The sequence below is a fragment of the Rhea americana genome, unplaced genomic scaffold (assembly GCF_003343005.1).
Source record: "Rhea americana isolate MKP2758 unplaced genomic scaffold, rheAme1 scaffold_24, whole genome shotgun sequence".
NCBI classification, from domain to species: Eukaryota; Metazoa; Chordata; class Aves; order Rheiformes; family Rheidae; genus Rhea; species Rhea americana.
The window spans coordinates 4,275,308-4,302,986 of NW_028186357.1; the positions used below are offsets into that span (position 1 = coordinate 4,275,308).

Sequence of the window (27,679 nt, forward strand, 5' to 3'; positions counted from 1 at the left end):
AATTAATACAATTCCTCAAATAWACCCTCTATAGATTTTTGGGGGCATGCATAGAAGAGGGTGCTATATCCACAGCGATATTTAATAACTGCAAAAACATGGTGTCACTAAAATAATGAATGGAATTTGACTGTGATATTTCTATTTACTGTCATCCTGCTTGCCAAAAGCRAACTGATGCTACCATTCTACATATTTCTTAGAAACAACAAAGTAAAGTGACTGGAAAATCCAAACGACTCAAGTGTTGTAAGTCTCCAAGGAAACTTTAACAGATAAGTAAATCTACAAATTCTCTCATTAAAAATCCTCATACAGATTACTGTGAAATGAGTAAGGACTGACTCATTTGCTGTGCATTTTTATACTGAACTGAGCATGATAAATTCGGTATTATATTCACTTCAGGGGGAGAAGTGACTGAGTGCATTCTGCCACTTTATAAGTAAATCATACAAAATCAGGCCATATAACACACTTAAAATACTTTCATATTTCAACTGACAAATGGATTCCATACGAGCAACATTTTTTGCCAAACCTTCCTCCTCTACTCTTAAAACGAAAAAAATCCTCAATCACATAAACATTAAAAAAATTAAGATATTATATTCTAGATACATAACATACAGTCATGCATTTGTACTTTGTTCATCTTTAGAGAAAGGTGAGAAAGCAAGGACCTAAGGATTACTGTAGTAGGTTAAAAGAAAAAGGAAGGGCAGAAGTAAGACACACAGCAGCTCACACTGATGTTGGTTATAAAAGCTACATAAAATTAAACATAACTTTTTGGCTTCCCTAATTTGTCTGGAACAATACCCTCTTTCTTCCCTTCCCTTACTCATACACACTTTCCTATAAAAAAGGCACAAAAAGAGTAAAAATACTAAGAATACAGAAGAAAAAAGCTCTAGCTTTGGCAGTAAACCTCAGAGAATGATAGTGGAAGCTACTGAACTACAAAATACTAATGAATAACCAATGGAAAAATTAAACACACTCCCTAAGACAGTATCATTAACCATAGACCTATTTCCCTCTATGTGGAACTTAGTGCATCAAGCTGGCCAAGGGACATCCTGCAGCTTGCCTATAGAAAAAAGAATATTATCACACTCATACCCATAACACAATCTGCAGTAAGCTCCCTCACACTTTCATCAAGAAAGAAAAAGATATCAACATATACTAAATTCTGGAAGAAAGAGCCAACAAGAACTAGAAACACCACTAGTATCACAGCCGGATACATCCCAAAAGCCTAGAAATACAAACAAGTAAATATATATACATAGACAGATAGATATAGGTATATATACACACAWACACATGTATGCACATACACACACTTTTTTAATAACTTTCTTGCAAGAAAKCCATGCCTAGGGAATGCCAGCATTATGATGAATGACACGACACATGCAAAAAGCCAAACAGATGAATCACTTTTGCAGGAAAACAGTCTTCTATTGTGCTCACCTATCCAGGAACTTTAAATATATAAAAAACCAAGGATATTTTTATATAGATACACACATACACCCACATATATGTAAAAGTAGTAAGAATACTAAAAAAACATTATGCAGTACTCTGCATTTGATATACTGTATTTTTTTTGGACCTTGCAAATATACTTTTTTAATGACTTCGCTCTAAAAGAAGGGACTTTCTAGCTCAGATTACTTGGACACTCTTACTGTTTACTCTTCCATCTTTTCTGTAAAGTCAGAAGAGATTTCCCTGAGAACTTCAAATAAATAAGATATCCAGCTGCACAAACACTATACGTTCTGCTAGATTACTTTGGCTTCATAAGAAATATTTGACTTTCTCTGAATGTAAGTGATTAAAAAGAGAACCCATCACATGCAACTGATTGGTGAACTGTTTAAAGTGGTATGGCACCTCTTCAAAGATGGTGGAGACAGAAATGAAAAGACTATGTTATGGCAAAGCATATCATTAAGACTGCATCCCCCAATTAAGACACAGTATTTAAATGATCATTCTGAAAAATAGGATCTGCACTGATTTTTTTTTTTCTTGAACACTGGTATTTTATGTATTGTAAACACAAATGAAAGCTTGGGGTTTCCTGAACATCTGTTCATTCATAAATAGCAACTTCAAAAAATGTAAGGAAAGATAAATCATATTCTAGAATCCACAAGATTTATATTGCTCTGTAATTTATGTTCCCTAAGTGATATAGGCTAACAATGTTTGATTATGCATTTTCATCATTTTKACCATTTACTGTTTTCAATTTGGGCATAGGATTCTTTTCAGAAGATAAGAGACAAAAAAATGAACTTGGTCCAAAAATGAATTTGAGATGTGTGGATCAGCACTTTACTTTCTAAAAGGCTAGAGGACTTCGTGAAAGTAGYGTGGAAGACTTAGTATCAGCCGAAGGGTGTGTGTATGCCTGTGTGCGTGCGTGTGTGCACGCGTGTGTGCATGTGCACGGGCATCACAGCAGACAGACGATATAAGGGAAAAAGAAGCCATCATGCCTAAGGAGTCAAGWAGCATGGACAACAAGGCCCTAGTTAAAGTTCAGTGACACACCAGGACTTGAAATACTCCTCCTCACATACAGAATAAACAGATTTATGTTAAAAAAAATATAGCCAAAAATGATCCAGTTGTTGGACTCTAAACTTGATATGAACCTTGATTTAAGAGAAGAAAATTGAGAAAGTGAAAGCACACTAATGAAGCACAACTGCTTATTACAGCCCTTAGCTCATAACCCCGACTCCCCCACCATGAAGATGTTCTCCTGTCTTCTACAATATGACAGATGGCAAAAGTTTTAACTGAAACCCAAATCTGCTGCTGTTTTATCTTTGTTTGGGGTTTGTTTGTGAGTTTAATGTCACAACCTAGTAAATTCAGTAGGTGGAAATATCTAGTTAAATTGAACTGTCTTGTATACTTCATGTTTGGCTGCACTTAATGTTTTTGCTAGCTATATAGCATAGTAGCCACAAGTCCATCCAAAAAGTTAAAAGTCATAGTGATTTAAAATAGTTTTTAAAGTCTACCTTTTATAAAAGGTGATTAGCAACTCACTGCTAGTTAAAAGTCAAGTGTTATTGCTGTGAATATTCGAGATCATAATCTTTTCTGAATGCAAGTAACCTATTACTGGCTCATGATAAATGAACTGCAACGCAGCTCTGCTTTTGATTATAGATATCTCATATTATTAATATAACACCTACTAGCACAATCTGAAGGCTGTTAAAGGGTGGGCCAACAAATACCAGTTGAAAAGTAAAGATTAGTTTAGTTTGGTGATACACTAAAAAATCCTGGGCCCGGATATATCATAAAACTTTTAAGGCATAGCTGTTTTTTTCCTAAGGTAACAGCCACATGCTTGCATTAGCATCAAATTAATGCATGGGGGAAAAAAAAGAAAGCAGAGGCAATCTGTTTCAATCTTTAAAAAGGTTTTCAAGACATTTAAGTTCACTTGCCAATTTATACAGGATATTGTTAGATTTTAACCTAGATTATTCTGAACAAAAGTTACTGTTACTAGCTAAAGATACTAAAAAACTGAACATGTACATTTATTGATTTATACAACTCATATGTAATGCATTGAGAAGTTTCTCATCGTTTCCCTTACGACCTTTCCCAATCATTTTTAACAAAGCTAAATGCTTTCCTGTTTTATCAGTGATTCTTGTCAAAAAATACCAGATTAATATAAGCTATGGAAGAAAAAACATTTTGTGTTTTGACATTACACAACACCCAAAACRCTGCAAAATAGCCCATAACCAGAGTTTTAACATTCTATCCTGTGGCAAAGTGGCATACGTCCGCTTCTGAGAGAAGAGAATGTAATTCTTACCAGGCAGGAGAAGGGCAGGCCAGGAGGTTGTACATATACATTCAGAATACTAGTGCTATTCTTAGCTATTTTCTTCCCTGGCAAACAGTATAAAAACATGAAAGTATAATTTCAGAGAGCACTGTGAAAATACAAAGTCCCATAAGGAGAACTTCTCCCTTTACAAACTTTCAAATCTTCATTCTACTCCCATAACTCTCTGTAATGTTTGAAAAAAAAAGAATAAACATTCAGAAATATGCAAAATCAATCAGGAAACCCTCAGAATTTAGTCTTTTRAAAGTATTGAATTGCACTACCTATCTAGATAAAAACTCTTTATTACCAGTCTCTAAGTTACAGTCCTAAATGTTAGTTGTCAGTGCCCATGGAAAATGGATACCTTGCTAGTTTTCAGTTACTGCAGTAGAGAGTAAATTTTTGCAGCAAATAAAGCAAATGACAATATTTCAGTATGACAAACATCAAGACCACAACTGCAAGAACAAGGCAAATCCCTCTTAGCTAGTATAGTAACGACATTAAAAAAAAAAAAAAAAAAAANAAAGTGAGTGGAGAAAAAGCAAAAGGCTAAATAATCCATGTTCAGCTGCTTTTGTCAGACTGCAACATGTTGCCTGATACGCAAACACCAACACTCACGTATGACTGAAACTTTCTTTCTTAAGGTTTCTCAACTACATTCTGAGCAGCCCAATGCTGCATATCARATCAGAGATACCACAGCAGCTCAGCTGCAGTTTGGATCTCCACAAAGCTGAGTAAAAAAGAAGAAATAAAAAAAATGGAGACAAAAATCTTCAGTAGACTGCAAAAGAACATGGTAAAAAGCTACAGTGAAGGAAAGTAATTGAGCAAAAGCAGGAAAAAGTCTGGGACCTTGCAGCAGCCTACGTACTTGGTGGGACATTCTGAAATCCTGCAAGGAGCTAGGGAGGGAGGTAGAAATTTCTTAATCTCCTCATAGAACWGTGGGACATACCGGAGCAGCTYCACGAAGAGCTCTGGGGACGCGCAGGACACCGCAAAGCCCTGGGCCGGGGCTCCCGCGCTGCGCGCTGGCACCCTCAGCTCTTCCGCCGGGTGCACAGGGAGGTTTCTACAAAGACTCTCCCTTCCTGTGGTGAGGGTTATGAGGGACCGATGTAATTTCCCCTCACAGTTCATGCCATACTTATTTTATCAGGGACTTAAAATGAGTATCAGTTAAATACAAGTTTGATAATACGCTAGCTTACAGTACATTTTATTACTGKATAGGATATAGAAATTCTAAACGCATAGAAGAATTTTGCTATCATCATTCCAAAATTATTAACAACTACCGTTTGGCCATTTCTTTACCATCCCCATATGTCTTCTTTCCTCTTACCTGATTCAGTCAATCTGATACGATGACTATTCTGCAAGGTGGTGTACATTGTCAGCATTCAATGAAATAAYTGTCCTTCAGTGTTACTAGACTTACAGCCCATGAACCTGCATGTGATGGAAGAGAGCTATTGCTCAGCATGGCTCTAGCACTTACACACTAGACATTAATCCATAAAACAGGAGAACTGCATAAGCAATCTGTGTCGTCTCCAAAGGAAATAATACACCCTACAACAAATGCTAATGTTCAGTAGCTCTTTAGCCCCCTTTCACTCTCTCTTCCTCTTTTACTCCCTGCTTAAACCTCAATTTGAGAAAAGACACTAACATTTTGATCAAATCWAGCCTGGCAGGCCCTTTTCAAGAACTGCCTGCAGCTTTTCAAGAAACCTCAGCACATTTTCAGCAATGTCATAAGGAGGAAACACAGGTGAAATTTTAGTATGAAACATCCATACACACACACTGCTCATGACTTCTCTTGAAGACGCTCATGCCCAGCAGAGTTGGGCCTGAACTGTGAAGTCAGTTATGGAAGCCAACATTAACTGAAAGCCCACACAGATCTCTGGAGAGCAAAATCCATCTGTTAAAGAGGGAACGTTATCCCCAACTCTAAGGGCTACTGCAGACAGGAGAACAGAGCTGATGAGACTTTGAAGGTCTCTTTCAGGCTTCTATCACACGAGCAGACGTGATCATTAGGTAGAAGCGAGTTGCTCCTGAAGGTACCGATCCACTCCATGCCAGAGCTGCACAGCTGAGCAAATGCCAGCTCTGGGCGCAAATCACCAGACCAAATGTAAATTCACTCCTACGGCTAGGGCAGAATCACAAGAGTTCATTGTTTTACCTAAAATTAAGACATTCAGAAGACTTGTAGGGCCCTTAAAAATACTCCTTGTAATTCTCAACAGTCAATGTTTTAAGTACAATGTCTAATTCTAAAAAGCTACTATCTTACCGAAGGGGATCAAAAAGCAGTTCAAGTATCAGCCTCTTAAACACTGAAAAACAAATGGCAGAATGGTCTCACTATGGCTAACTGAGGTTTAAGAGGGTGACAGGTTGAGCTTTTCTAGTGGTAATTTATACCTCAGCAACAGAACCAATGTTTTACTCCCAGCCGTTAAAAGGGAGCAACACATCTGCTGAAACTCCAGCACAATGGTTGGCTTTGCACTGCAACAGGAAACGTAACCCAATAGTCTCAGAACTTCTACAAACCCCGGCCATTTCTTAATGCAAAAGGATTTGAAAATTTAGTTCACTGAAACATCTGTTAAGCTCTTGCTACTCTAACACATGATATTCTTTCTGCTCCGTTACCTGCCAACAAAAATATTTGGTTCTATGTAAGACTATCGCAAGTGTGTGATAATAGTACTCTGCTCCTAGTTTTATATGCCAGAGTACCCTAACAAAATCATTGGGGGGTGATACTAGATAATATATTCAGTTTAAGCTAGGAACTTGCAATAAACTCATTTAATTTTAATTTTGTACATAACTAGTAACAAACCAGACTAAATGACTAGAATTAAAAAAAAAAACAAGCCATAGTCACACTGGTCTTGAGCCAACTCACAAGGCTTGTGGATGTCTTAAAAATCCCCCAGCCCCAAGATCTCAAATCAAGCCAGCTGGCTGTACACTTGGCCTACACGGTCACCTTCAGAGGCCCCCTCCCAGTCTGCTACTTACAGTGGGCACTTGCTTCAATTTACCTTTAATTATATTGTAAGCTCCTCCAGTTCACTGGGTACCTCTATGGGGGTAAGTAACGGAGAGGCCCTTTGAGCACGATTAGGGCTGCAGTAGTTACTATAACAAAATGGTAATTTATTTGCAACTATTTCATCTATCAAAAATTACTTATTCTCCAGTTCTGTTTAACAATTTCTTGTACATCTGAGATCTTGAAGGGCAGGGGAGAATACTCATTCAGTCTCTAGTGCTCTACTTACTATAAGTATTTTGTTGCCTACCTGTAACCATCAGTAACATAAATATTGTATTATGTTTCAAAAGCTGACCAGACAATTCCCTGTGATTCCAAAGGAAGGTCTGCTATAATCAGCACAAACATACCATAATTTTTATAATGTAGGCAATCATAAAGCAGGTTTGGAAGACATGAAGTTGCATTTTCTCCTTTCAGTAAGGTATGAACCATTTACAGAAACAACTATAATTATATATCTAAAGGCCTAACACTTGAAAGGGAGAACAGTTTTTTCTTTTTTCCCCTTGAAATCTAGAGTATAAAAGTGGTGATCTGCAATACTATTCCTTACGCAGAAGCTTAAAATAGCCTGATTTCATGAAGAGTGTCCTAATTACTGAAATTGAGTCACTGTAGTAACAGCAAATAAGAAAATAAGGAGTGTGATACCAGAACACTACTCCTCAGTGCTTCAGGGAATCAGCTAGAACTGAACGGCTACAGGCAGCGTTTCCTGAGCTAAACCCTGTCATGCCAAGCACTCCAAGCGCCGCATGCCAGAGGCTGCAGGACCTCTCCAAAAATGGAGATTCACAGTATGCACTAACACACTGCATTGTCATCTACCAGACTGGAGCTATTTAATGTGCATTAACTACATTAAAAATCGGTTTTCAAACATGCAGTGTATGTTTGCTCATTGTTTGGAATAAAACATAATAATGTTTTGATTTCTAGTAAATGAACTTTACATACGATTTCTAGTAAATGAACTTTATATAATTTAATAACTGACACAGAAAATGATGCCAACTAAGTCAAAGCTGTGAAAACTAACGCTCTCAGAAGTAAGTAGCAGATGTCAGAAGAACTATGTTATTCTGAATAAACCAGTAGGGAAACCAAAGTATGCTCTGACTTTCTCCTGCATCTAGCTTCAAAGATCTTAAAAGAGTTGTAACTATGAACATTATTCTGCGTTATCTCACCACTCCCAAAACACCAAGTCAGTCTAGCTTCGTCAAATACAAATTAAAGGTCTGAATATTTTTTATTAACAACTTTTACTACGAAAAGGCCCCAGTTAGATATTTGCAATCACAGTTCATTTGCATGTGTGTATGTATATTCACACGCACATACACGTGTATGCGCGTACGTACACGTGCAAAGCTGCAGGAGCCTCTGCAACACCCAACGCAGGCAGGAGCACCAGGCTGGCTCCAGTGGGGTCAGGCTCTCCACACGACACAAGCCGCAGTGGGTAGAGATACCACCTCAAAGTGCAAAGCTAGCGCAGGCGTATCTGCTGGCACTTTGCCTGAACTCGTAAGACCTTACTTCTCTCTGTGTAACCTTGGCGTGGAAGCTCACTCCCAGTCACAGACCCAGCTCCACTGCAGATAGTTTAAATGTTGCTGCATCACGCTGCATCGTGCAGTGCAGGCACTGCTGCAAGCCACGCAGACACACCGTTCACAACCGCAGGACAGCAGCTCTCAGCTCTGAGACGTGCACTCAGTATCCTCTCCGAAAAACTCACCTAAGCTCTGGGGAGAGCTGCCATAGAGAAGTGAGATAAAGCCCATGGAAAGGTCCTCTACAAAGTCCATCCCAGGTCAGCGATAGCACAATCCTTAAAAAGGGGCAAACTGTAGTTCATTTGCTCCCTACTAGTCTTACAGTAGAAAAACTCGGACACTAGCCATATTGAGAATTTCAGCTTAGCTCGTCTGAGTACCCAGCGAGAGTCACTTTCTTTCCAAGGTTTACTGGCAGTGAAAGCATTAATAAGCTGCAAGGGAACATGACAATTCATATCAGAATATCAGTTGCAAGACCTTTGCTTACCCTCACCCCAACACACCACAGTAACATTCAAATAGCCTCAGTGAAATAATTATGAACACAAAAGGACTTCCTGAAGTAATTAGTCTTGGACTAGTGTGCACTGTTATTCAGTGCTTATCCATTTTGTATTCTTTTGTACACCACAAATAAACAGACGCTATCGAAAGAATCCATCAGTTGATTTAAAGAATTCAAAATGAACTTTGTTGGTTTAATTTTTTTCTTCAAGTATGACTTTACCTGAGCAATAAACACAAGGGGCTGCTTTGTGAAACCAGAGTAAATAAAACTAAGTTAATTCACACAAGTTCCAGAGACTAGATCCTTTCCACTGTAGGCTGATACCATGCACTTAAAGAATTTGTTGTATAAACTTTTCCTAACATAACAGAGACACGATTGTAAAAGTACTGGTCAAAGTGCATGCTGAAAGATTTTATTCCTTATCTCAAGTTGAGAATGCACCATACCAATCTCATGGACACAGATGGGGTTTGCACGTGCACCTTCTGCAGGCAGGGTGCAGACTGTCCTGGCTGTCACCACACCACACTACAAAGCGTTTGTACTTTTGCTTCACGAGCAGTACTGAAGATTTGGCATTGTTCAAGAAGTTGTCCGTTTTTGGACATGTAAGCAGTTTTGAATGTGGTAAGATACATTTTCCGCTTATATGCACCCCATGAAAATTAAGATGAGTTTCATTATCTCAGTAAAAATTGGATTTCAACGTACATGCAATTCTCCTCTTTTCTGTACCATGTTGATTTGCTAACTACTGTAGGTTACGTTGTAGATTATACTACTGAAGAATAGACCCTCTCTCTTTCAACAACTCCTTCCCTGCTCTTTTTTCAAATGCATCACTGACTCGGGGAGACGATAAGGTACGTAACACCGCTCATACCAGTCATTGAACCCTCTGTAAGAGAGGCCTCCTTTTGGCCTGAACAAATTGCCAAGGCCACATGAGTCTTACAGGGGTATTAGTCTTTTCATTTCCGTGGTCCCTAGCAGCAAATACTCACACGAGTCTCCTCCCTGCCTTTTGGGAATACCATTCTCTATCAAGAATAAGGAATAAGAAACAGTCAATAAGGTTAAAAGATAACCAGTTCTCAATGAAAAAGTAGTCATCCTATGCCCAACAAATGACTTCAGACTCCTTATAAATAACCTGGGTGAGAGGTTCAAGAGATAARAGTAGCTCCCTCTAAGCAATGGAGTTGCTGCAAATTCCTGTATTATGAAGCCTCCTAATACTGCCTATGAAAAAACTCCATAGCCTTTCTTTGCATCATGSTCCCAATCCAAAGTCCAAGGGAGACAAAGGAAAAACTCAAATGCCCATTGAGAAAATTGAACCACATARTATAGATAGCACTAAAAATCCATTCAAGTCATGACAGCTACACACTAACTTATGATTCTAGCAATACCATTGTCGGATTGTAATAATCAACCTATTTCAGTAGTCATTTGCCTGAAAACGAGTACAGAAAGAGAAGGATTGTTCTGTAAAATTATGTGCCATTGACACTTGGTGGTAGGTAGCTGTTGACGCATCTCTAAAGCCCATTACTGACTCACTGTCCAGAGGCTCAGAKGGACAAGTCTGGCTTAAAGGACTGCATTTATCTTCACTTATGTTATTCCAACATAGCCCAAGAATTTGCCTTCTTCAAGCTCTGTGTATTTTAAAACCAAGACAGCTGGGAATTGTCTCAGAAAAAACAAGTGTGTTTTAAAGGTAAATTTAAAATTGAAGTCTTTAAAAGTTTTAAAAGGGAAGTATTTTAAAAGTGAATGTTAACTTACTTCAAGTGCTAGAATTTAAAACTGCTAATATATAAATCTGCCAAATATAGATGCACAGAGCAAGTACAAAGAGAATCAGGAAAATCATTGCTTTTTTTCTGAGTAAGAGTGAGGGTGCTTTTTCCCCTGAAAGGACTTCCCCTCAGCCATTACTAATGCCTGTAATATCTTCTCTCATTAGGGCATTTGTTTACATTAAAAAACTCATTTAACCACACTCCACTTAAAAAACTAAGCAAAATTTTGATGGTTTATATATACTGAGCATTCTAAACTACTCCACACCTAAATATAAAACTTTGTTAACCACAGCGAGCTAAAATCATACATTCCCAGGAAGTCACATTCTCCACCTAACATGGTACTTCTACCAGAGATTGACAAAGTTGATCTAAAATTGTTCACCTATCCTCTTCTAGAATGCTATCTTGATACTACATTTGCCACTAAAGTCAGGTTTTGGTTATAAAAGACAAAACATTAAAGCAAAGACATACATCTGGATTTTTGTATCTTCACTCCTCTGACTTGAAAACTGAAGCGTAAAACACTAAATCATTCACTTACCATGGATTTGGTGAAAGGTCGAGCCAAGKTAAACAACAGGGTATACACCCACCAGTTTCGATGAATCGAGGAGTACATCATATTTCCAGGATGGACGGCATTAGAYGTCACCCCGTAGGGAGAAAGGCGTCGGTTCAGCTCATTGGAGAACAGTATATTGCAAAGCTTGGAACGATTGTAGGCCAGCATAGCCCAATACTCCTTCTTAGATGGAGAAAGCAGGCTGAAATCAAGTTTTCCAGAGGAGTCTTTAATGTCTGTAAATCTGAAGAACAGTAAACATGTTTCAGATATCCTACAGTTAATTTCACATATGGTTTAGAAACCATAAAATGTAAACAAAAGAGTAAAGTTTGGCCAGAGCTAGCAAAAACTCGGCTTCTTTTGGAGATGCAGATATCCACTGGAAATTGTTGGAGGCCAAAGTAATAGTCCCACAAACYATGGCAGAAGAACTATTGAAATACAAGAAAAAGGATACTTAAAACAAGTCAGAAAAGGCTTTAACAATAGAAAGATATTGTACACCATATACCAACCACCTTCTTTTAAATCTAGAAAAAAGATTTTGCCATAGACCCACAAAAGCATAATTACCTTACATTAAATAATATAACGTAAAATAACCCTGCATTATAAGCACAGAAAATCAGCATTCTTTCTTTTATTCCCCCTTCTTCCCTTCCCCTGATTATTTGATCCAGTGTTCATGTACTGTACACTTTCATTTAAGTGTTCAAGTAACTATGGATGAGTCTCACTGCCTCTTAGACTCTTTTTTTAGATTAAAAATTGATGAATATAAAAGGGTTATAACCTTGGTAACTTGCCATCAATAGTCTTRTATGTTTAAAAGATAAATGTAAACAAAGCCAAAATGAGTTCTGGCAGAGTATAATGTTTTTAAGTATACCCATGGCATGGCTGAACACAAATCAAAGTAACTAGTTGATGTTTTTTAATTGGGTCTGACAGAGTCATTAAACACCAGCTGTTTGTTTCTCCCCCCTCCTTTTTTTTAATAACAAAGTAGTGAACGTTCTGAAGACATTTAGCTGAAGAAAAGAAATTTTCCAGATAACATTTTTTTCCAGTTCTTACAAGTTTGATTTATCGAGTTACTCGTGTACCTTAATATTAGGAAATAATACTACGTTTAGTTACAGACATACGTTCCACTGAGAAGTGCTACTAAAAATAAAAAGGATATAGCAAGCTCTTTTTAATAGTCAGTTTTCAGAATCAGCTGGAGAGCACAGGGATAAACATAATTATAGTACACACTAGAAAAATGTTTTAAAATATCTTTACTAATTTTGCATCTCATGCCCAGAAATGAAGAGATCAGCTGGAATTTCTACATTCATTCTGTGAGCAGAATTATAATACACCCAGAGAAAAGCAAGTACAGTATTTGAACTCAAGAGGAATCCAGGATGTTCTGTATCTTGCAGAATTAGCACTTCAATTTCAACAACAAAATTCCTCTTTCRTAATTTTCAGTTAGATAAAATACACTTCTGAAATTAACTGGCCTATTCTGGGAGGAATTTCATATATTCATATCCAAAGTAACCTTTCAGAACACCCAACAATACTCTATAAATAAACTACTTTGTGTGTACTATACAATGGAAACAGTGGCATATTTTGAGCCCAGTCCTGCAAGTGTGCTTCTGTGAGTCAATCTTACTTAGGTCGGCAACCTCATTGAATTCAGTAGGATAAGAGCTGTACAATCAAATTAACTGCACAGAAATAAAGACAGGAGGAAACCTACTTATTATTCTCATTTTAATATGAGGTGCTTAAACTATCTAAAAGTTTAATTTAAAAAGAATTCATTTGTGCTAAATCCAGAGAAGTAACTAAAAGAGAATGAAGAACCAGAGAGGCAAATAAATATTTTGCCTTGCAGCAGTCTAGTATAGTAGTTTCTGCAAAAACAGGACTTTATTTTTCCCCTAACAGGGGGTCTTGACTCCAACGAAAAGATCCAGCCAAGGTTTATGGAAGTAATTAGATTCCAACACTTCTGTTTTACAACATAGTTTAAGGCTCAGAGCTCTCAAGTAGGTCAGAAAGTACTACTACATAATAATAGCTAATGTCTAAACTAACTCCTTACATCAGTTTCTTGCCATTAAACAATGGGAGAAAAAAAAGCCCAGTCATTTAGAATGATCATTTTAAATGTTAAAATATGACATTTGTACATGAATTGGACTCCTTAAAAAAAGAAAATCAACCAGTGGCAGTGGCATTCATTATTTTATTCAAACAGAGATTGCTACTTATTTTTTTAATGGGTTTCTCTAAACCTTGGCTAATCATACTGAGTTAGCAACAAGCACTTTTAAAAAATGTTTTCCAAAACAAGATAAAAATGTGCAGAGAATGAGCTCTAGCTATACACAGCACTTAATACAGCGAAAAACAAAGATGTCATTTAAAATACTATCTGAGATAGAAGCTTACAAAGGGGAACAAGCAGCTGACAATTCAACATAATCTCCCATTAAATAACAGCTCATTTATACGTATCCCATTGTGCCCTCCACATCTGGCAAGTGATTGGACTTGGCAGATTTATTTCTAGAGCTATCTTGCCTGCCCCACAGTAGCCTCCCTCACTTCCAACAGGACTCTGCTACTTGCTTTCACAAACCTGGTGTGATTTGCAAAGATAAGGGTGTCCAGATTTTGTTACCACCTAATTACTAGACATTTCATGTCTTTTAACACCAGGGAGGATTATTACTGCCATTTTCTATTGCTTCCTTTCATTTCAGCCATCATAAATTTAAAATGGTAAAAGTAAATCTATCTGCAGTGTGTCATTTATACCATAAGCCCCTGTGTTTCGAAGTGATAAAGGTTTCAGCCTGACCCTTGGCTGGTCTCTCTCTACCAGGTCCCTGGGGTTACATTTTATGGAAACATGATTAAAAAAATAAGCTTCATTCTGGGTCACTAAAACATTTCAGAAATATTGAGGAGGGAGAGGAGGAAGGAGCACTCACACATTTTTCCTTTTGGTTTGCTAAAGCTCTTACACACAACCAAAAGTGAAAGAGAAATCAACAGTAACCTTTAAAGGTGGACATATGGGTCTAACGCTGCAGTCTCCAAAGTAAAGCAGAAGCTAATAAGCGGTTCGCATGTGCTAAAATTAAGAATCGAGGCCATTCATTTTGCGTAATCAGCTTTYTTAATTTAAATCAAGTCCTTTTCAGTTATTAATACAGTTCTAAGCAAACACCACAAATATGTTTGAAATAAGGCAAAACCTCACGCTGTCTTTTTGGCAACTCTACTTCTCATTGCAATAGAAAAGATGAGCATCTAGCACTTTAATTGAAATTTTAACCAAAAGAGGTATGGCCAGATTTCTAATATGTTATTAAATATAGTATTTCCCATTTTACAATTATACAGCTAATGTCTGCATTGAATTCCCTAATTTCTCATTATAAAACAATTGGATTTCATCTAACAGTTTTTAATTGCATTGTTTCTCCTGCTAAAATAACTGCACATGCTTCTTGGTAAGATGTTGAAGTTGTTGAATGACAAATCAATATAGGTCATGCCATTCAGATTTAATCAATTATTATTCCATCTTCTAGCAAAATCAATGAGTGGTCTGAAATGAAGTGAAAATCTGCATTCATACAAAGAATGATCAAAAAATGTCCACATAATATTGTAAAACTAGAGCACACTTTATGCAGCAATAGAGCCAGATCCACTAACACCCACAAACATCAGTGAACCTTCTGTTTTCAAACAAAAATGCTTTATAGCAGGGCCTTTCATTTAAAAACAAGTTCTGTATTTCCAGTAAAGTTCTGCCGTAACAGTTTTCAGCTCTCTAGATCTAAAATTTCAGATAAATCAAAAGTGTACTGTAACATTAACCAACCTGTGTGATTCTGAGGATACCACAACTACTCTTGCAGGAGATGAACGGCGTAGAACTTCTTCAAGGAGCTGGACAAGATAAAAATGCCCCAAATGATTCACCTGGAAGGTGGACTCCAGCTCATCTTCTGTTAAGCACCATGGAGCACCAAAAATGGCAGCATTGCAGACCAGTATGTGAAGAGGCCTGAATAATCAAAGTATTAAAGAATAAAATTAAAGCAAGGAATTCACATGTTTTTGTATGGATAGTATCAATATGTCATCTCAAGATGCCCACTAGGGCAAGGCCACACAGCATTTCCACTTCTGCCAAACATAGCAACTAGAATTGTAACACGTGGCATCTCTAGAACCAAGCACTGGAGGACCATCACAATCTCTGCAATTTTGGACCGTTCAGAACAATAGCGATCACTGAACAGAGAGCTGGCATGCATGGGCAGTTCAGATTCTTAAATATATATAAAGACCCAGGAATACCCCAGGACCTAACCATTCACCCAGATGTTATTAAATCATTACAGTAGTAGAAGAAAAAATGCAAAGTTCTGGTCTATGAGAGTATAGCAAAGTAACTTTACTACAGATATTCTAGAAAGTCACTAGCCTTCTCAGTGAACAGCAGGAAAAGGAATTAAGAAAAAGTCAGGATGCAATAATGCTTATGCTCACACATTTTTACCTTTGAGGCTTGCAAAGTACTCTCTTAAAATACAGGTTTAAGAAGACTAGGTTAGAAAATAAAAACATCCTCCTTGGAAAACCTCAAGAGGTGTAATTTTTGTGGACTGCAAACAGTACACACAAGATCTAYAAAACAGTCTTCCATCGAGGTCCCCCAACACAATTTCTACAGAGATGACAAGATTAAGGCATCTCAAAATGAAGTGTCCTYTCAAAATGAAGAATCTGCTATGTAAAAGGTAAGATTCTACCAGTATAACCACACTGGAAGAGACTCCGCCATACATCTCAAAATCAAAACTCAAGTCCAGAAAATTTGAACTTCTTCGACAACACCTCTGTAATGTCAGGATACGGAACATCTTGCAGCCTTCTCAATCTCCAACCAAGATCAAGSACAAACACCTTTGCTGTTTTTTCATCTGTTATTGAATACTTACGACACCCAGCAAAGGCTCTGGTTCTCAAACCTCAGATGGATCACACAAAGTAATGACTGTCAGACAAATACTTTTCACCCCTGCACTAACCATGCACCAATATCTGGGATGTTCTAATACCACAATAATAAAATCTGTCACGTTTGCTTGTTTTGCTTGTTCCAGCCTATTACGTCTTTACCACAATTGGCCAAATCTCCTGACAAAAACAAAACCAGCCATGTCTCCTCACTCAGTGCTGGCGACTCGCAACACACTCTAATGTGAASGAAAAAGAACTGCTTCCCTTCTCTTCTCTTCAAGTATTTCTTCACAGTTCAACCACACAAAAGTAAGAAAGAGACACAAAGCCAGGATCATTTTCTTACACGGTTGAAAGGTACATTTATCTCAACTCCGAGCATCTCCAAAAGCAGTTCTGGAAAAGGATGTGAAAAATGAAGCCTCAGGTTGTCTAAGTGAGTTAGATTCCTTCAGGTATGTTTGGAAAACCCAGATTTTGATCGCCTAGCTTTCAAAAACATTTCTGGAGGAATCAAATGCACTGCAGTTAAATACTGAGAGATTTGCACAGTCATTAATCTCAACAGTAGGCTACATTTCCTTATTAAAATAAATTTCAGCTTCAAGTCAATGCAGAAGTTACCAATACAGCGTTGCTTAATAAGTTAACAATCTAGCATCTGTATCTGTGCCAATATGCAAAAAATAATTAAAAGCCTCAGAAGCAGTATGAAACATCTGTGTACTTTGGGAAGCTCGTTTTCTGAAGTGCTGAATTTCTGATTTTCTTTTAGGTCCATGAAACTTAGACTCACAATATCTACTCATACGTTCTACACCTGAACATAAAGGGGAGCGCCCTTTTACAGGTAACAGTCGCTGTTTCTATTCAAACTTGCACGAAGTCATTGCTTTTTCCATCTTTGCAACTCCACYCAGCACAGCACACTTGAATGAAGGGAATAAAATTCAGGCAGGTTGAACTAAGAGACTTGAGATGGTATTTTCAAAGAGGKATCAGACCATTTGTGGCATATTTTTACCAAAAATGTGTTTGTCAGTATTCACCTCTACCCTCAGTTCATGCTGGCTGTTCAAGAAAAAGGCTGCCAGGAGGAAAACAAAGCCTCATGAAGACAGAGCACTTGTGTGCAAATTCTGCATAATKCAGCGTCTCTTCGGAAAGCTTCTGAAACACTCTGGCAAGAATTAACTCACAAATTTGTAAATCYGCTAGGAAAAGGCACAAGCTTCTTCTGTGTAAATGCAGTTGCTGGTATAAGAGGCTCCCGTTCGAGAACTGAGGCACATCAGTGCTTCCGTAACACAAAAACATACTACCTTCCAAAAGCAAATATGGCACTTTTCAGAGAGATTACTATTCTATTTGGTAATTGTGATAAAGCATACAACTAACACAAAGCCGAATGTGCTAATCTGACTGCTGCCTTATAACTGCCTCTCTTGTGAGAGGCGCAGATCCGTGACGGGCAAGCGCTGCTCTTCGATACGCACACGGAGCCCACCAAAGTGAAAGACAGGGAAGTGGCTCACGAAGGAGACGCGCAGAAATCTCCCCGTCTCCCTCAACCAGAAAATTATTACTATTTTGGGGGTTGTTGCTGGACAGTGACGTTAGCACGTGACACTGCACCGTGAATTCCATGGATAATAAGTGTAGCGTCATTACTTGGAGGTGTCCTTCGGTTGGACGGRGAAGGCGAGCTCCACGGAACAACGCCCTCGAAGCGACGGGCCGCGGGGAGACGGAAGGGGCCCACGTACGAACCAGCAGCGTGTCCCACCTACCAGCTTGTAATAGCTCTTATTATTACTACGTCCACAAAAACTACCAGAGGCAAAATACACACTCAATACCTAGATCTGCCAGCTCGGTTAATTAAGAGGAGGATTCAAAAATCGTAAAACTGTAAAATGTGGTCAATTTTAAATTGTAAGTGCATTTAATTCAGTTTTATAGAAGAAAGAAAAGTACACTTGAGTGTTTTTCCATGAGATTCGTATTTTTCAAATAATATCTTTGTTCTTTTTCTTCTTTTTTTAGTTACATTTACAACGTTCTATAAAAATCACCGGTGAAGAAATACGAAGCAAGAGACATTTTAAGCTGATATCCTAGCGAAAAGGTAACGTTGGATTCCCTTTATTTTTAATGGGTGTTTGCGCTTTTAGCCGGTCTAAAAGCGTCTGCAGGCCGACCCGGCAGAGCAGAGGCCGGCGGGCAGTGCGAGCCCGCTGCCGAAGGCCCGCGGGGCTCGGGCGCCGCGCGGGAAGCGGCTCCTCCGCGCGGCCCCGCAGCCTCCCCGCCGGCCCCGTTACTGTCACGGCCACGTAGCGGGTTGCGACCTGGACGCTTTCACGGCGGGAGATGACTGAGGTTATGTACGTAACAGCCGTCACCGCGATGCGAATTTCAGCCACAGGTGACAGATTCTAATCTCAGCGGTGCCGAGCTGCAGATCAGTCAATGTATCATTATACACGAGCAAATTTAAGGTACGTGACAATCCACACCACACATCTGGCACTACAGCTTTGCTTTATGACAGGCGTATTTGGAGTGGTAACAGAACTACGACCTTGATTTCACAAGTTCATTAAAAGCACTGCTGTGATCCCCATTAGGCTTCCTCCTGAGCCTAACCTCTCCCCACTTTAAAATAGTTTCTAATTCTACACAACAAGAACCAAAAAAACAAAAAACAAACAAAGAAACACCACATAAGTAGCATTTTCTGTAGTCTTTACTCCTGGTATTGACGTTAGCAAGCTGCTCCCTTTAACCATGACTCCTACTAGATATTTCTGGAAACACTATATTTAAAATCTTGCAGTGTTTTGAAAATTTACCCCTATGCCTCCCTAAAATGTCTTCAGTCAGTGCCTTACATCACACCAAGTGAGCTAATGTGTTCTACCATTACAATTTAAGTATGTACTGGGACTTGAACACAAGCAGCTCCATCACAGCACATAGTCACTGTTTCTTATCATTCACAGTGTGACTGAGACTCAAGAGCACACCGCTTTAACTGCAAGCTGTATAGCAGTCGTAGCAAAACCTCACAATCTTGGTAAATTAGTGGAAGGTAAAAAGCAAACKGAATTAACAGGGACATCCTTAACAGTAGAGGTTTTTCAGCTGAGATGTTCACTATCTGGTGCGCTTCACAAGCATGTGATGCATCACTAACTCCTGCACTGGGCAAGTCATTCAGATCTCACGTGCTATGCTAAATTTGCCATTAGAAGCAACAAAGCAATCCAACTGCTCTGCACTATTTGAAAATGCAATAAGTGAATACATTAGAGAGATACAGAAATTAAGTTGTTGCTATAAATCAGTTAGTTATGAAATTTAATAATCAATTTGTTAGCACCTGATGTAAAACCTTGATCTGTCAGCAGCCTCCCAAGGCGGCTGTGTGCAGCAGTTGATATTTCCAAGGGAATTAATTACTGATGATTTGCAAACGTAAGAATAATATTTTCCAACAAATGTAGCCTGTGCACTAGGAGGTTAAGCAAACACCACCAAAATGTCAACAGAGTTCTTGGCTTTGCTGTTTCAAATGTAATGAAATAGTTAACTAGAAATTATGCAAAGGGAATACTTTCTAATCTTCCCATGAAGCAGAATGTCACACCATCTGGGGCACTTCTCAAGTGATTTGAAAAGTTCACACTGTTTGGAATTACACAGAAATTCAACAGAAAAGGCCTTGCAATATCCCCAAAGTCCCATAAGCAACTGTAGACCTATGTCACGGCCAGTAAAGAAGGCAGAGAGATGTGACTTCTCCTCCATAAAGAGGCAAAGTCACAGCCCACCAAACTTTTCTATGCCATAACTCTGAAAATCCAGATTGCTTTCTCTCAATGTTAGAAAATGGTGTTTCTTTCTGTGAGGAAATGTCTGAATTCACAAAGATGATAACCAACAGCCAGGCTAGTCCTGTGGACATCCAGAAAAATGAGCAGAACAACCATTTCCAGAAATCCCACTCAATCACACGAGTAGCAACAACGGGAACGTGAGCAACGATGAAGTCACGGAGAGTCCCRCAGCAGTGGGAAATCTCAGCACCGTGCGTACGGAATCCAACGCCTCCAAAACATGTACTAGTTTGACAGAACCCTAAACACAGAAAAGCTCTGCTCAACTCTGTGACTTTGGAAACGAATGCTTAATGTCTAACTTCTCTAAGAACTTCCTAACTTCTCTTTTTCKAAGAACACTGATTTAAAAGTCCGTACAAATATTCTCTGTTGCCACCTGCCAGCTGACAGACTCGTGGACACTTGTCAGACAGGCTTCACTTTCAGCAAGCTACTAACGCAGCGCGGGGAGCCCTGTCGGACGGCCTCTTGCTCTAAGCAAGGAAAATTCTTTCAAATTCATCCTACTGAGTTTCTCTGCAGAATTTGACACTGGTGATCAGCAAAGTTTTCTGCCCCACTTCCAAGTGATTAATGGAAATGGACTGAACTTGTTCTGCTTCTTTCCTCATACCAAACACACAGGAATTGTTATGAGCACCTGCCTCTGTGCTTTCATAAAATACCATCTGCATATTGCCATACAGGTCAACCATCTCTCAATCATTATTCATTACTTCCATAAAATCTTGGGTATGGAATTTYATAAAAGTTTGAAGGGGGAGCAAAGGTTTCAGTAGGTTTCGAAGTAAACAGAAGACATCCATCAGTCCTGGTTTTCCCTTTATTAGCTTTTCTTACACATAATGGAAAAAATGGCTTCCTATTAATTAAGAAATTAATAAGCAACTGTCCTTTGAAGAAACACTGGCCTTTTAGCTCTAGGGGGGTAGAAGAGTTAGAGTGCCTTTTAATGGGGTGCTGAAACAATTTCCACTATTGTTAAAATTTCAAAGTTCAGCTTCTGAGGAGAAATTCAGATYCCATATTAGCTAAAGAAACAGTTCTTAAAACATTTGTAATATTGTCTTCCAGCTGACCTTAACACCTACACTACTCAAAGAAAYTTTCCTCAAAAATGATCCAAAACAGGATTTTCCCTTCTTCCACTCCTGCACAAGTTTCACAGAAACTACATATAAAATAGGAGAAGCAGGGATGAGGTTTAACTTGTTGACATGACCTGTCTCCCACACGTAGCTGTTTACACCGGAAATATGGTATGTGATACTAGAAATCCCAGGAATTGAGATCTACATTTGGCCATCTGATATCTTTAAATCAGTAAATCACCTTCTTTAAACAGCAAACTAATTTTAAAAAAAATGAGTCTCAAGATTATAGTTTTTACTTGCTTTTTAACTGATTACTCTAGGGCAGATGGCTTCCCTACTGCCCCAATGACCAACTCAGTTTGGTACATATGCCATTCTCTTCTACTATTTTTCTGAAGGTATGAAGAAGAAAATCTCTGAGGAAGTATCACTGAACTCATGACTTTAGCGTCTTCTCTTCCTGTTCAGATACATCTCATCTTTTACCAACTTACAGAGAGAAAGCACAAGAGAGTGCATTACGTTTCACAAGAATGTGGAGGGTTTCTTTTTTCCCATTAGGTTCATACTAGGCACACTTTCTCCTTTTTAGGGTCCATTATCCACAGCTTTGAAWTTCCTTTTGCATAGCTAACTCTAAATTATATCTGACTGACAACAAACATTATACTCAGTGTACTGAAATTTATGACAAGTGTCAGCACTGATCTTCACTCTCCCCAATCTGCCTCCTCAGGACAGCATTTCAAAACAAAATCCAATCCAATAAACTACATTTTCCCTTGTCAAAGTGTTGCATTTTTGCTGCTTCTATATCCCTGAGCAAACAAAAATGCCTCAATACATACAGATCTTGAAAGTCGAAGGGTGAAGTTGGGGTAGAAGTGGGACTCTTCAATTGAATTTTTATATCCATTCAACCTTTGGTCATTTGCATTCTGGTTCCTGAAAAAGAAACACAAGTTCTTCCTTTCCTTCTTCCTTTCCCTAGGCTCTAGCACATGAAGAGGAGCACTTTTTCTGCTCTCTTCCACGCCTTGCTCTTTTAGGGGGACTTTTTAAATCTCCTTGGTRCTTAGAAGACTAGAGTAACAAAAATGTCCAGAATCTGTTAAATTTCATGTGGCAACTCGAAGGACATCTGCTATCTCAAAGTGGACACGCATATCTTTTTTCAGAATCCCAACAGCAATTCATTATTTACACATTGTGTGCATGTGTATATGTATACACAAGCAGTTACCAGTAAGAATAAATCTGCTGTAAGGGAGTATTCATTTTTGCAATAACCATGGAATTTGKTTTTTTGGCATGCATTTCTAAATACGAGTTTCACTTGTACACACTAACTACTTGTTAAAAAAAGTACAACTCGCAAGAAAGGTCAATTACTACGTTTACTATATATTTGTGATATTTCCCATGGAAAACAGCTAACTCCTTGGGAGATGTTTTCAAGACCACAGTTGATCATTCACACAATAAAACACTTCATGCATTTTGAACATTTCACTTGCCAATGACAACTCCTTCCTCTGTTTTGCCTAGAGAAATATAGAGCTGTAATAGAGTTCAGAAAGCCCCCAGCAGCTGCATGCTGCCATTCAGACCTGAAARATTCCATGTTGTGATAAAAATTAATGTACTTCAACATCCTCTGGGATTTTTGGTGCCTTGGGAACAGCTAATGAAGAAATACAACCTTTTCAGACTATAACACAAATTTTTGGATTCTAAGATGCATATACATGTGGTATATGCATGGCCTGTCTAATGTCAGCAGTAAAGCATCCATACCCAAGTGCCAAAAGACTCTGCCTCCGTTTTAATTACCTCCCATAGAAAGCCTTTAATCAAACAGACTAAACACATTTTAATGTAGATGTAATTAAACAGCTACTTTTGCGTTGTATTTCAGAATTTTTAAAAGACAACATCAATTAAAAACACAGATCCTTTAAAAATCCATTAAGTTATAAAGCTGCAAAACCCTTGTTTTATCTGTAACACAATATATTTTAATCATGTACATTAAATCATAAGTATTTTACACCTTCGAATACTCAAAACAGCTTTTACGCCTGCTGCATCTGGTGAAAAATTTTCAGGAATACAAGTCTTACAGACTTTGAAAAGGGGAATCCAGAGCATCTCATGAGCCCCATTAGACTTCTATGCAGCCGCAGGACAGGCAGACGTGCACAGGAGTGGGCTCCAGAGCCAGCACGCCGAGCACAAGCCCCCGCCAGTTCAGCCTCACTGCACATCTCACTACAGCAAGGCACAGCAGACATCCCCTCCAGGGGCGCGGGAAATCTGAAATCTCCTATCATAAAAATGTCCCAATACTACTACATAAAAGTATCTAATGGAGATCTAACAAAATCTACTAGTAATATGTAAAAAAAATACATTTTTTTTGCAGATACAATTACAGTTAATGCTATTGTGATCCGTCAAGTCTGTCTATATTCCAAAGCGAACTTTTACTTCAAAAAAAACATGAATATCTCTCTGAGCATGGAAATGTTTCTTGTGTTCCAACAATAATTTCCAGATATAGCAGATGAAATTAAAGGTGAGCTGGTGAAAACTTCATCTTTGCCTCCAGTAAGAGGAAGAGAGGGGTTAAGCTTGAGAGGTTTTTAATTTAAAAAAAATACTGGAAACAGTTTCTGGATTGAAAGGACTTGACACATGCAACCAAAATGGAGTAACTGTGTGAAAGAGCTTAAAAGGAGAAGAAAAGAAAAAAGAAAAAGAAAAGAAAGGAAGAATGAAGAAATATTTATACTGAAAGTCAATCCCTAGGCTTTAAATAAGGCACAATATCACTACATGGAGAAAAAAATGCTTCACCCTAATATCAGAATGTATGTTTCAAATTCAGTCAACTTCTGATCTTATTTATCATATATGCTGGCTGCAATGGTAACTTCTCAACTATGCATTTGTTTCCATATTTAATTCAATGTGGATTTTTTTTGGACATCTCTTAAAATGTGCTATTGATTTGGAGTTTGTGTCTGAGCGGCACTGTCAGAATGCTTATGGTATTCCAACCTCAAAAGATAAATTTAATAGCTCAGCTATTACTTGTTCTAATTCACAGGAAGTATTTCTATAAATGCCAAAGGGTTTAACAGATTTGTACAGTCTTAGAGAGAAAATATATTCAAATTTTGTCAGACAATATGCAGTGGTAACGATTGTCTCTGACAAAGACATAATCCACTGTAGAACTATTAAGCACATTGGCATAATGTCACTATTTATAATTTCTTTTAATCAAATATTTATTTTTCTTGATCTTACAAGTTATTTATGCAATGACTTGCTAAATAGATCATATATTTGCACAGGTATTTATATGTATGAATAAAATTCATTATATAATTTCTATGATAGTGGTTAAATTAGAATTCAAAACAATTTAACAAGCATGCAATATGTCAGTTATAATACATGAAAATCCAGCACACAAGGAGAAATATTGTTCTGGGGTGAACTTGCAGCAGGTTCTCAAATCTTAATTGTACCCACAAGGTTTCACAGTGCTTCTGCTTGCAGCATGAAAAATGAATGTACTCATAGACTGAGGCCTCAGTTAAGGAGACTAACTAAAAATCTAGCCCTCTCCATTTTGGTCTGGTTAGGGAAATAATAAGAGACTAACATTCCAAATGGAGAATCATAATTCATAACTTCTGTCTTTTCTATATTTCTATACATACCATAAATTAATAGACTGTTAGCACATGCCCTTTCTTACCACAAAGATATACTGTTTGAAAGTATAGAAAAGTAACTGCAGCGAAAACCTACATGTGGACGTCCTGTATAGCCGTGAAGAGTTGCTACCAGTCTGAACTGATAAAGTCTTAGTAGTAACTGTTGGCAAATACTATATAAAGTATTCTTCTTTCTCTCTCTAGCTCTCTCCATATATATTATATACATAATGTAAAAATATATGTATGCACAAAGTACATTCTCTCTCTCTCTCTCTATATATATATACACACACACACACACACTATACCATATACTACAAATAAATACCAAAGTACCAGATCCACAAGTCCACACTCCTACACAACTACCAAATCCCACAGATCCAGAGCTATGAAACACTGAAAGAGACTGGATTTAAATGTTACGCTGCATACAGGCAGAGGAGGGCAGTCATTCCGTCTATACAGGAGGGTTAATACCAATGGTAACTCCTCACAGTTTGCCCGCTCAGTGAAGAAGAGATTCAATTCAATATTTTTCAGTTCCAAAAGCCTAATATGAAAGATTAGACGGTCTGGCTCTTCTAGTTGCACAAATAAAATCAGCTAATGCCAAATCCTCATTTATAAACAGATTATTCATTTGATTTTCCGTAACACAGACATTTAATCAACTGCCTGGGCTGGAAACTAGCAAAGCGAAGACTAGGCTAGGTGAATCTAAAAAAAGTAACAAGTTTAGGCATTTAGGTGTCTTTAGACCTCTTTTCCTACCAAGTCACCCACTGCTGTTCAAGTGGGAAAAATATGTCCAGCCAATGCGACAGGGTAACTACAGCATTACTAGAAATCACCCAATCAATCGGAGAAAAAACAGTGTAGCTCTTCAAACCCTAAGTAAGCCTAAAATTAGTCACTATTACTATCACTATTATAACACTACAAACTGGCTTTATGTAAAGAACTGGCTCTATGAATCCTTCAGTCCTATCTTTTATGAAGTTGGACTGGTATTTTATGTATTTTTCRTTTGTGGTTCAGGTTGTGCTACAACACTGCAATGAAGTAAGGGACAGATCAAACATTTCCCAGCAATATTGTTTTATTCTGTCAAAAGACCTCCGGAGACCCAGCTTCAATAACTGTATTTAGCTTATTTTGTCCACGGAACTGTTCTAACTGTAGCAACTAGAAAAACTGAAGAACACTGTTCTGCTTGAAAAAAGTTGAGGCTTTGCTGTGATCACAAAACTCCGGGATCTAAGACAATCTACAAAACATTATCTCCCAAAGCTTCATTTGAGACTACATGGATAAAAAAAAAGTTTCATAAAGAGAACAAAGATAATGCAAACAAAATAACACATTTTTTTCTGTGAGGATGAAGGATTTTCCTATATTTACAGGAATATTGCATAATTTACCRTGTGCATACCACTGAAAATAGTGAGTCCAAATCGTATTTGTGGGCAAGGCTACAACATCTAACAAATCCAAAAAGGAATAAGAGGTTCCTACCAACTGTCTTAGAAGCATGATAACTTGAAGATGAATCATCTCATTTTTACCTTCAAAGAGGAAAGCCCTCTTAGCTCTTAAATATTAARTAGTGCTCCAATTTGTATTAAATGTTTCTGTCCAGAGCAACTCTTTCCTCGTGTTTTTTATGTTTCAAAAGGTGTCTCAATGCTCTCTGTTGCATCGTTTGTTCTCTTCACGTAACCAGCCCCTGTTAAACTCCTGCTGAGCAAAKGACGCCAAATTCTTCGCTCTTCAAGTCGTTTCCAGAATCTCTCAGATTCTCAGACGTGTTCCAGAAGGTATTTCTCTCTCTGCAAGTTATTGGATCACCGCAGATTTATCACTTTGGCAATTCTGTTCCCCCCACTTCCACCCCAAGGCTACGATACATTTTGATATATTAAGCATATGAATTTTAAGGTCTTTTTCTGGAGTAGCTGCATTTTAATTTTCTCATCCAGAAAACGATCTGTGAAACACACTGTCCTTTAAGACTCTTTGAAATTCCAGTCAGTTAGGCAAGAACTTGCTCCCAGATATATGACTACGAGTACATAGCTGCTATCAAAAATATTATCTAGAGCTACAAAGTGTCTCGGAATAGCAGAATTTCAATACACAAGCAAATCTACTTTGTTTTATAAAGTTTCAATTATTAGGCCACAAAGACCAACAGATTCTGGAGAACACCAAAGCATCCAGGAAGCAATAGTGGGTTGGGGAAGTTAGACAAGAAAATTGTCTACATCCAGAAGTTTAAGATGCTCATCACAAAGCCTCTTYACCTAGTGTCTAGAAATAGATACATAGACTTGTATTAAGAAGTGTGTGTGTGTATAAAATTTCACCTTCATATTTTAAAATTACTGCATTTTTCTCCCAGAAACCAAGTTCTATAAAACTCAACTAATCACTTTGTTTAG

General features: G+C 38.0%; 1 protein-coding gene across 1 annotated transcript in view; it reads right to left on the minus strand.

Annotated features, from left to right (window-relative positions):
* WWOX (WW domain containing oxidoreductase) overlaps positions 1–27,679 on the minus strand; it is a 186,198-nt gene that overhangs the window by 44,837 nt on the left and 113,682 nt on the right. Inside the window, exons 8-9 of the mRNA XM_085306477.1 lie at positions 15,358–15,543; positions 11,433–11,697 (exon numbers count right to left, since the gene is read on the minus strand). Coding sequence (XP_085162603.1) covers positions 11,433–11,697; positions 15,358–15,543 — 451 coding nt within the window. The remainder of the gene's footprint in view (positions 1–11,432; positions 11,698–15,357; positions 15,544–27,679) is intronic.